The 11,866-nt window shown below is 41.3% G+C and overlaps 1 protein-coding gene across 2 annotated transcripts; it reads right to left on the minus strand.

Moving 5' to 3' along the window:
• Positions 1 to 1,203: 1,203 nt before the first annotated feature.
• On the minus strand, positions 1,204 to 11,480 carry LOC111852252 (myelin basic protein-like). Of its 2 annotated transcripts, XM_023827921.2 has the most exons (7): positions 11,217 to 11,479; positions 6,956 to 7,060; positions 6,381 to 6,407; positions 6,201 to 6,230; positions 4,265 to 4,372; positions 4,072 to 4,101; positions 1,204 to 2,434 (listed from the first exon to the last, which is right to left on the minus strand). In XM_023827921.2, the coding sequence occupies exons 1-6, from the start codon at positions 11,334 to 11,336 to the stop codon at positions 4,099 to 4,101; spliced, it is 393 nt and encodes a 130-aa protein (XP_023683689.1). In that variant the 5' UTR covers positions 11,337 to 11,479; the 3' UTR covers positions 1,204 to 2,434; positions 4,072 to 4,098. The 2 variants fall into 2 exon arrangements, with proteins under 2 accessions (XP_023683689.1, XP_023683688.1); XM_023827920.2 differs by lacking the exon at positions 4,072 to 4,101 and having other exon boundaries at positions 11,217 to 11,480.
• Between the last annotated feature and the right edge of the window lie 386 nt (positions 11,481 to 11,866).

Genomic DNA, 11,866 nt, shown 5'->3' on the forward strand with positions numbered 1-11,866 from the left:
GGGGGGGGGGTCACGTCCTGCCCTTAAACGGTAGGCGGGCATCCAGGGCTGTGACCTTTTCCATGCATTAGTTTACCATAGTACGTGGTACTGCCACACATTTTGTGTAAATATGCATTCACTCTTGGTTTACATGACAGTTATGGAGGGTATGCTGTAGAAAGTTGTGGAATATCGAAGTGTAGTTTAACGTGCTGTCGTAATATTTTCATTTGTACATTAGTTCTAATTTGGATGTAAATACTGTATAGATTGGATATGTTTGCCGTTTCCTCACAATATTGTGGCTGAAACCTCAATGTCAAATTTTCCCTCCGTTTTGTTACGTGAAGCTATGCCACATGTACAGATAAGCTGTATAGTTTGTAACAGGACATTGTTAAAGTATTTATGTGAGAATAAATTGAGTACTTTTTACAAATTACAAAGTGTTGGTCTTGTCCTGTCTTACTGCAGCCGACCGGGGTGGATCTCATGTGATTGGCTATGTGGCTCCGTAGTGCTGGTCTAACCAATCACAAAGATGGGATCATATGAATTAACCGACTTCTAATGTAGTTCCTGGGCAGGTTGAAAGTCTTTTTTGTATTCATGGAATTTGGCTTTAAAAATCCTCTAATGGGGTTTAGCACAGAATGGATTTCATGTTTTATGTAAGCATAACATGCACAGATGACTTACACCAACCGGTCGATCTCCAAGACTTCTATAATTGATGATGACCACAACCTAACGACCACCCCAACATCAGCAAAATCTACTCAAGGGGATCCCCGTTAGGTTGGCAAAATATATCAAGGGCGACCATCACAACTCTGTAGCTACCCAGATTATTTTGTGTTTAAAAGTAGCTGTCACGGTACACAAGTTTGGAGACCACTGCTTTCAGTCTGTACATTATGGTCTGCAATGTTAGCAAACCGGAAAAGAGCAGCCCTAGAATGACACTGAATGGGTAACCGGAGCTGGCGGCTAAATGGCGACAGCTTGACCACCTATATTTCTTTGGTTCCATCCTTACGGCATGCAGCTGATAGACCTGCCAGCCTGATAAATCGGATCAAAGTGCTATGAAGTCTTTTATCTGTCAGTCTGTCTCTCTATATGAAGTGAGTGTCTTGGATCAAAGTATGTCTTTCTAACAAAATTCTTTATTCGTTCATGTATTTGTATTTTAATGAAGAAAGAGTATGATTAAATGTGTATCACGAAGCACAGAATTTTTTTTATTATTAATTTTCAAATGCATAGTTTATTTTCATTTAAGGGGTGAGATTTTCGGTCTATAACGTACATTCCTTCACAGGGAACATGCACATGTCAGGAAGGGATGGAGTACATGGGATTACTTGTTTTACACACGTGGTGATAAAAATAAATGTCTGGAGATACAAACTTCAGCCACAGCGCAGCAAAACATGCAGTACGACATCCTCTCTCAGCTTCCCCAGCTCCCTCGACAACTTCCCACAGACCCTCCTTCTAATCTACAAACTGTCCTTCGAAAGATTTGCGGACACAGAGACATTAAACAGTTGGAAACGGTTAACGGACCAAAGGAGAGGTGTGTGAAAACTACACAGACACTACAATTTTTTGGCAGTTTTTCTAGTCATGTAAATGGAAGGACAGAATGAATAAAAGATTTACAGTGTAATAAAGAGCTAAATAGTACTGATCACTCAATAGCTAACCCAACTGTACTAGCAAACCATAAATCGTTATTTCAGTAGTACAGTGCATTTCAGAAGGGCATTTATATCTACTACTCTTTAACAACAGCACCAAAATGATAACCATTAATGTATTAAGCAGGTCTGTTAAAATGGCACATTGCCACGAGAGCCTTCATAACCATCAGAAGATACCCCAGCTTGACGCTCCTCACTTTCCAAGGCCACGCATCCTACTCGACACATGCCTGACGGGTACCTTTCATTCGCACATATAGACAGACAAATGTTTTATTCTGACGACGGACGGACAGTCGACTTGGGTATTCCGAGAGGGAGTCAAAAAAAAAGGTTAGCCTCGAAATTGTCCCGAGTAAACAAGACACCACAGGACATCGACAACGTTTAGTATCCAACAAGTCAAAGCCACAAAAGAAGGAAAAAGTTGAGAAGAGGAGGAAAAAAAAATCCCCAAAGCCTGAGCTTATGAGGGTACCATCAAAGAATTCAAAAACAGTTCTCGTTTGAGGATGAATGCATGTAGACTTCAGCCATGCGGTGTTTTAGCACTACCGCGTGGCTGTCTATATAGCAAGGCAAGCTGCTTTTAGTGCGTTACAAGCCGGCTGAGGTGTCAGTCTTCCACGTCGATCTTTTTTGGAATTCTTTGCTTCTCTTTACTATCAACCGCTTGTTGGGTTGAGGTTGGATCTTGAGGTGGGACGTCAGCGTTTGGACGGCGATCGGGATCGGCGTCCTCCCTGGTCAAAGAAGGGGATTGGGGGGTGGGGTTTATAAGATGCTGATGACCACTGAACCTCAAGGACATTTGACCTATCACAACATAGTTTAGATACATTCCTGAATGACACCTGTACACCACATTAAGGAAAGAGAAACGAGTTTTATAGACTGTCAGGCAGAATTTTTTTGCTGACTAACCGCTGGTCACGATGTATTTGGAGACAAAGTTAAAAACTTATCTCTGAAGTTGACTGAATTCATACATGTGTACTTTAATTTTTACATTCCATCAGCCCACTTTTGCTGAGAATTGGCCAAGCAAATTCAGTCATTTAGAAGTAGATCACTTGTGATATAGATAAGTGTATGTAAACTCTTTGAAAGGTTACATGCTAGTATTGCAATAAGAAACATATCATCTTGTTCATGGATGAAATTATCTTTGTGCTTAATCTTAAACAAGTATTAAGAATTGATTTTCCTACAGAAATGACCATGCAACAGGTACAAGTACGAAGCAGATAAGTTGAGAACCATCTGAATAATAAAGATCCATTTTCTATGGAATTAAATGGAAATTGAAGTGGTATTTTAAATAAGTTCCATTTCTCAAACAATCCAATATCTAATAAAATAATAATAAAAAAAAATGAATTTGTGTAATCCAGGTCCATTAACTCTACAGAACAGTGTTCAATATTTATGACTATTGTAACACAGCGTAACACTAAGAGCAATCATCAAGGATGTGTTTGTTTGTTGTAATGTTTTTTTCCTCGTGGTTTTATCATGCATAAACCATGAAATAGCATGACTGTAGACTTCTACAAAGTTTTGTCGAACATCAAATGCAAATCACTTCAAATACATAATTAATGAATAATTAAGTCCTAGTGCCTTGTTTCTGATGTGTTCAGAAACTAACTCATTCTTGTTTGGGCAACTAATTGAAAGAAACGCCAAAAACTTTGCATCTTTGATCTGTATCTAACATCACTGTTTTTAATTCGAAATAAGATGCAGTGAGAGTTGGCCAGCACCATGAATCGTCGCAATGTGTGTGTTAGAAATGACCACGATGGAGGTAAGCGATGGTGGACAGATTACATAATGGATGAAAGCTTGGGGTTATGGGTAAAGCAGAGTGGAATTCCAGTCTACAAATACTACATGCTGGACAGTCATTTATCCCCACCCATACACCCCCCATGTTACCTAGGTGCTGGAGAGTCACTCCGCCACACCACCATGCTACAAAATCCTTAGCCCCTCCTCATTATTTGAATATATGAAGACTCTGGGGTTTAGCTTGAACAAAATGACTTTGCTTACACATCAACCTTTCACAGTTCGATAGGCCCTCTGAGCCGAGGCACCGGCATCCAGGGGCCTGGATCTAACCAGACACACTCTAACCCTGCACTGGTACAGAAGATGGATGGATTGAACCAGGTAATTGGGGTCATAGATTCAACACCAGCAGGTGACTGGTTCAAATCCCAGGAAAAGGTCCCACTGCTTGGATTCTTCGCTAAGGTACTAAAAGGTGCATATGAAATGATCACCTCTGTCAGTGTGTAAAATGAGTAGCTGTGAATGAAAGCTTAGCCAGTGAAGTGTTACAAATTAGCATTAATTTTCACTGATTACTTACTGATCCCTGATGATAACTGGGCTATCATCACTGTGTTGCAGGAGAGAGAAGCAGTGAGAGGGAGACAAAAGGAGGAGTGAGAAGGATGACTTTGGGAGGGAACCTTTCTGCAGTGCGCGTGCGGCCTGATTGTCTGGGTGTGTGAGGTGTGCAGCCTGGGTCTGGGCCTGCCAGAAGATGTTCACTTATTTACCAGTTTGAAGAGTTTGGAGAATGTCCCCTGACCATCGGCCCCACGGCGTCCTTTGAGGGGCGACTTTGCGACCTCGTAGAAGCGCGCTGGCGAGGACCTGCGGTCCCCCTGCAAGACAAGGGTTAGTCAGCAGCAGCTGCGGCTGAATCGGGGTCCCAAATCCGGCCTGCGAGCCTGTCCGCTCTCAGGGGGAGCCGGAGACCCCAGCCAGCGGAGGCCTGAAGGATCCAGTGCGGGTAAACAGCTGGCTGTCCACTGGCTGCATGCAGAAAGCAGCCTAATAGCCAGACGCCTGTTATTCCAGTTAGAGATGTAAGACTATCTGGCATCATGGAGTCAGATTATGTATATGGATACAAGGGGAGTGCAATTGTTTGTGAAAGCTGGTAAAAAAAACAGTCAGCAATCATTGGTGTGATAAAATTGACCTTTCAGAGAAAAAACATGGAATTGATCGTCAGATTACATTACACACTGCCGCCCATGTCACATTCGTAATAGGTTCTGTCCTGTGGAAAACATCAAACGTAGAATGGATATGTGGGTGGGGTGATAGACTGATGAAGGTGAAGTTAATGAGTCCACCGAGGGGTCTCTGTTGATGGGGTGGGGTGGGGGGGGGGGAACCAGAACAGCTCCCACGAGGGTCTTTACCGGGTGAGGCTCAGAAAGAGTCCAGCTGTGTCAAAGTCATCCAGTACCAGTGAGTCACTCTGGATTAAAGTGTCAGAGAAACAGAGTAATACTCAATAATAGTGATATCACAGACTGCCACAAGGGCGGTGCTCTTGTGTTGCTATGTTTCCTATTAACGAACCATTTTACTTTAAAGGGAAATGGTGGGCATATCCCCATAAACCACACGCTACATTGTTAACACTAAAAGCTGAAAAAGCAGATTTGTTCACTCAAGTTGTGAAACTTTCCACTGCAAAAATGTGATACTCTGAGGATATACAAGTTTATAAGGTTGGTGAGGGTTTTGTGCCTTCTTTCAGTGGTGTGGACATAAAATTACCAACTACTACTAAAACAATTTATCTGTGTCAGAATGTGTTCTTCTACTGTGCAGTAATTGTTATAAATTCATTATAGAACCAACTGACAAGAAGCTGAGGTAGATATAAAATTGGTCACCAAATATCCAGATTTCCTGTAAAAGGAGAATCAATCAAAAACTGCAGGAGGAAGGAGAATATGCAGAGACTTGTTTTAATTAACAGCAATTAATCACAGGAGTGTCAAAGTCCTCGAGTGTTACAATGCACTAAACATCTTGAAGGTGGAAAAGGAGATGGTCTTTCAGGTGAGCACAGCATACACAGGTAGGCATGGTGCTATGGAGGAGGCAGTGGTAACACTTTACTTAAGGCCATGTTTTTAGTCATTTATAAACACTCATAATGCAATACAATGCATTCATAAAGCATTGTAAACATGGCTATAAAAATTTATCAAAAGGCATGACACATTATAGCTATGCTTACTATGCATTATGAATGCTTTATGAAGCTGTCATCTATAATGCACTATAGATACCATCATAATGCAGTACAAAGCATCCTTAATGCTTATACCAACCATTAAAATGCACTATGAAGGTATTTATAGTGCATGACAGAGAGAACTTCATAAAGCATTCATAATGCATAATAAGCATGGCTATTTATAAATATAGCCATGTTTATAGTGCTTTATGAATGTGTTTATAAATTACTAAAAACATGGCCTTAAATGTTACAGAGCTGTTAAGTGGTAGCAGCTGGGGAAAGTAAATGTTATCAGTCAGTACAACTGAGAGTATCGGCAGGAAAACTCAAGAAGCAGAAGGAAAAACAGAAGGAAAATTATAATTAAATTGACGCTGGATTGAGATTGATATGGGTTAATAGGTTGGGGGTGTGGCTTATTTTAGGTATACATTAGAGTTACCTACCCAGCCTAATTTGGCAGACAGTCCTCTCCACTGCACATGAAAGAGACCGAGATAGAGGGGTCATGGAGAGACAGGGCTAACAATGACAGCCATAACAGTACCGCTGGACACCAACAGACCAACGCGGAAACAGCCCAGTTAGTTCCCGAGAAATAGCCAGCGGTGTGAGACGGAACTCACCCTGGATTTAGGACGAGGTGGGGACACCTGTGAAGAGATTCAAAGAGAAATGGATCAGATCCAAACTGTCTATCCTCACTGTCAGTCTCAGTCAACCTAGGATCCTAAAAGGTACTGTTTCAGGACACACAGGTCGGTGAGCAGTTTGTGCGTGTGCGTGTGTGTGTGTGTGTGTGTGTGTGTGTGAGCTTGTGTTAGTTCGTGTTCCCTGCCATCAGGGGTGAAGCCCAGTCTTGTAGCCAACGTTGTCAGGGATAACCCACAATACCCCCCCCCCCCCCCACCCCTGTGATCCTGTGGATCCAATAACTACTTTACTTTGAACTTAGGTATAACTACTAGCCGTAATTGACTCTGATTTCCTGCTGGCTGGGGAAAACTACAAACAACAAATCATGCAGGTTATTTTCATAGTCTTTTTTTTCCCCCAAGAATTTCCACGGGGCCAATAAAGTTTGTCTTAAACTACATTTGGCCTGTGCTTGACAGAGCTGTGAAATTACACTGGTTCCTCCCATCAGCCCCTGCCGCCTCCATTGCTTGAGTGATTGTAAGGAGGTCCCGGCGATGCTCACAATGCTTTTGAAGAAATGGACCACAGCATTGTCGTGCCCACGGCGGCGGGCAGAGGAGTGCAGGGGCCTTTGCGGAGAGGCAGACAGGTGGGCCCGGAATGACCCCTGGGGGGGGGGGGGGGGGGGGGGGGGGACAAGGAGAGACCACACATTGTTCTTAAAAAGTACCAAGACTTCCAGGAGTCACACATATTAGTACGCTGCAATATGGCAGAGTTCATCTAAACAGTATCAAACAAGGGAATAAAACCAACAACCTCCCCATGACAAGGTATTGAACTTGAAGTGAGATTTTTAAGAATGACAAAGTGAAAGAACTGGACCGAACCAGTGAATATAAAAATACTGCCTTTGAACTACTTGACCACCGGACATATGCCTCTTACAGTATATATAATCAATTCAGCAGACGAGTTCTGTCCCTTGTGTTTCTCGTGATTCAGGTAAATGTGGGGGGCTTGTGGTCTGCCTCAGAACTGGTAGGGTAGTCATACATGATTACATGCTGTCCTTCAGACCCTAATGGTGTCACTACAAAGCTGAAGTGGAATGCATTCTATTCATATCTAGGTCTTGTTTACTTCAAAGATTAAAACACAGTTCTGATTATGAAAGGTTTCTGGAAAAGTTGCCTTCTACACGCAAACAACTAATTACGTCAGTCCGCGCTTGACCCATCAGTGAGTCATTTGCAGAGGATGCAAATAGCATGTTTATCTACAAAACACAGCTCGCTCACAAGCAACATTAAATACACTCCAGCTTTCATATGGCTGCTTTACGAACAGATTAAGTATCATTATAATTTTTTTTACAGCTTCAAACTATTATTTTCCATTCCCATATATTATAGCCCCTTACAACAAGATGTGTTGCCTAAAATCAGTATTTCAACCACAAAAACTGAAATATGAGGAATTGTCTGTGCATATGAGTTTTATGGACAGAAAATACACATTCTGTTTAATATGTATCCAGTTAATAGTCATACTTGTGTGTAATTTTAAATGCCTAATGAGAAATCTGTTGAAAGAAACTCACACCTATCTAATTTCCTCTCTAAATGGGTGCTCTGGACAGTTTAAAGTCTTGGTGAAAAGCGACCATTTGCGTTCTGCAGCCAAATGGTGGTCAGTGCACAGGACTCCTTTGAAGGACTGAAAAATAAAAGCAGGATATTAATAAGCATTAACACTGAAAGTTACTGCCACTAACCTGGGAAATTATGGAATCAGAAAAGGCCCCTTTTATGTTTTGAGTTCTGGAGATTTGAGCTACTGAAGTTTCACTTTGGTGATAGTATCACCAAAGCGAGTGATCTGCAGATCATGCTTAAATAATGCAGGATCTTCTTTTCAACGTAATTTGTCTTTCATCATTCCAAGAAACCAGAACAGCCGTCTTCTGAGTCTGGCGACATCAGTTTATTCAGATCAGTTTCACTTCCCCAGGTGTTTTACAGAAAGATGCACGAAGCTGCCAGAGAAAATGAAGATGTCCATAGATTTACTTGGGCTGTTAATAGCAGGTGATCTGGGGACCCCAACAGCAAGTCTCCATCTTTCTGCAGGTTTTAGAGGTTTCCAGCTTGATTAGCATTTCATTGCTGCTTTGAACACCAGCTGAAGTGACTTATATCTGTACAGTATAATCAGCAATAAAGCATCTAAGATTCACTGTAGAAAGACATCCAGGGCACCTTGGGTCTGGTGCACTAGGGCTGGACAGCTTGGATTTATAGTACCCAGTATAGTACCCAGTATAGTACCCAGTATTACTCCTGGTGTTTGGCAGAACTTTCAAGATTCCCACGAAAATAAGTGGATTCTTGATCAGTTTTAAACCTGAACTTATACTTCACAGAAAATTGATCAGATTGAAGCTTATTTTGGGCATACTATGAGATAACTCAGCACAACGGAAAGGAGCGGAACGTTCTGGAATATGGGACATTAAGGAGAAATGCAGTCAATGTGGTAACCAGGAGTCGACACTGGCTTCACAACACATAACCATGATGCTATGTTTTTACACTTCCGCATTAAGGTGGTGTGTAAAGACCTTAGTGAACCAGCAAAGCTCTCGATTGGTTGATCTTTCCTCCATGTTTCTGCAGGACACCCATTACACAAGGAAAAAGGGTAATTTTGCTTAAAACGTATTCAACATTTTGTTATTGAATTATACAGCTGGTAAGAATATTGCAGAGGTTACAACGGCAGTTATAAAGCATTACTGTGAATCACTGAATCCTTTGAAACCTTGAATTCCTATTTTATGTACAAAAAGAATAAAAAAAAATATATTCAAACTTTTTTTTCCCCACAAAGCTGTGTCAGATCCTTTAAAAGTGGGGGGAATTTAAACTCTGTCAAAAAAAAAAATGTTTGATGGAGTCTGCTTAACAAATCAGTATTCTCACCCAAAGTACGGCTAATTAGGAAAAGACAGTATTGTGCCGTGGGAATAACTTCATATATAGTAACACCATGGCTGAAATAAATCAAATTAGAGAAATTGAAGCTGATTGATCCCTGTAATGTGTCCACATAAGCCCACATAATTGGGTCAGAATGTACTGAAAAAATAATTTTTATTTTGTAATCCTGATTTAGCAGTTTGAATAATTTCATTTGATGTTAGGGTATGGCTTAGAATTGCACAATTATAGACATAATTAAGTCTTTTCTTAAAATTCTCTTTATTGCAAATGATAGAAACACTATATATAACTATACCGATTTAGCTCAGTAGTGTCAGACAGTAAAATGAATCCATCCTTTTCTTTATGCCCCTCATCTAATTTGTCTGATGCATTCAGAATTAATGTATATCTTTTAGTGTAACTTCCATGTTGTCGCTGTTGTCCATACATTAGATGATCCACCCAAAGCTGTGGAGCACGAGGAGCTAAGTTATGCAAGTTCTGAACACGGTCGTCATGGAGACCGACTGCGGAGCCGGTGACCACACATCAGCCAGTGTAACAGTGGGTCACGGTCGAATGATGAACCACATTAACGTGCATAAAGAACACGAATGAAGAACTGGATCTGTACAGTCGTATCCAGGAAAGTAAAAAAAAAATAGTTTCCTGGTCAGTATTAACTGCGTACAATGCTGCTTAACTGGAAAAGTGTCTATTGTTAATTGATATATAAATAGATAAATTATCTGTTTAGCCTTTACTTTTGGTGGTCATACTCCCAATAAAACATATTTGGTACATCATATTCTGGATTATCATTTGACTGTTTTAAAAATGAAAGTTCCACTGATGAAAACAACAAATAAATAATTTAATACCACATTTTGATATTTAATTTAAATAGATCATTAGAGATATTACTTAATCCACATTACTAAATCCTGATAGCATTATAACGGAATTTGTTGTATCTGACTCTCCCTAAATAAACTGTTACTCACAAAAAACATCAATTTAGCTGTCCAAAATATCAGAATGCACAATTGAAAGAATTGCATATATGTGGCTGATTTACATTACAAGCAGGCAAATGCTTGGGAGGCCAAATGTAATTGTCATTCTTTTCCCTCTCAGCCTGCACTCTAAAATGTTTACAAGCTTTTACATTCAGTGAGTAACTGTAATCAGTTAAAGTTAATTAAAATGCATGAGCAGGTCCATTAGGGTGTGGATGGAGTACAGTATCTAATGTAGCAGTTAGGTAAACTGTTTAATCTGAATAGCATCAAAATATGTGTGCAACTGCATGTTACAGGACTGAACTACTGCATGTTCTGAACTATATCTATGAATTTAATCAAAATTTATAATGCATAGAGAGAAAAGCAGAATGCCACAGGGTGCAATGCCACATCATAAAAACACGGCCGCCTAGAGCACTTTCTCCTAGGCAATGACATGAAAACAAAAGTACATAACTATGTATGTTCAGTATTTTTGCTCCACGTGCAGCTATCAAGCCGTGACACTGAAGCCTCCATTTGAGACATTGCCCTAATGCCGAATGTGAGACATGATTTTCATTAACCCCTGTTGTTTATGTACTTCTTTCCATTATGTGCTCTCTGCCTTAATACTATTTTTAGATGCACTATAAGCCCATCAGTGCATTTCATTTCCTCAAACAAAAACATTTCCACTAGAGTAATATATTCCAACAATCAAACAGGAACGGGAGACGGGATATTTTTGCAATAATTTTCTGGGAATGATTTTCATTTATCAGATGAAAACTCATACTGAGTATCTTCCCCAAATAAATATCATGCTCACCTTGCCCTTCCTTCTCTTGTCTCCTCCAAAGAACCTGCCAATCTGGTCCAGGATACCTGGGTGACGTTTCCTCCTGCCCAGGCCAAAGGGGCTTTGCCCTGAGGTGCTTGCGGTGGCCATGTTAGGTGTCGCTAGGCTTGGTCTCTCTGGCCCGAAGAACTTCAGTCCGTGTCCTGCTCAGTAAAATCCGAACCACCCTCTGGTCCCACCGTGCTCTGCTCCCCGATGGTCTGCGGCTCATCCGAGGTGGAGAGGCGGTCTTTGAAGGTGTTGTTCTCTGGCCCCGGGGCATCTTGGGAGAAGAGGAGGAGCGAACGGAGGCGGATGGTGGTGGGGCCAGCTGTGCTGGCATGAGGCCAAGCATTCTTTGGACCCATTGCTCCCATGGAGTCAGTCACCGTTGTCTTCTCTGAGGACTTCCCATTGTTCTGGTCCACATCTGCCTCTCCCTGGCCTGCAAAATAACAAGGGTCATCTATGGACTTGGGCCTGGTGCCGAACAGCGTCTCGCACAATAGCGGAATTGTCAGAACGGCCCTCTTCTGTTGGGTCTTGGTATGAGAAGATTGAAAAACAGACGAAGGGATGAAGGGGGTGAGATAAGTTTTCAGAAGGCGCTGATGCCATCAGCTGTTGACCTGCAGGCATTG

Source organism: Paramormyrops kingsleyae, chromosome 23, assembly GCF_048594095.1.
Source record: "Paramormyrops kingsleyae isolate MSU_618 chromosome 23, PKINGS_0.4, whole genome shotgun sequence".
NCBI classification, from domain to species: Eukaryota; Metazoa; Chordata; class Actinopteri; order Osteoglossiformes; family Mormyridae; genus Paramormyrops; species Paramormyrops kingsleyae.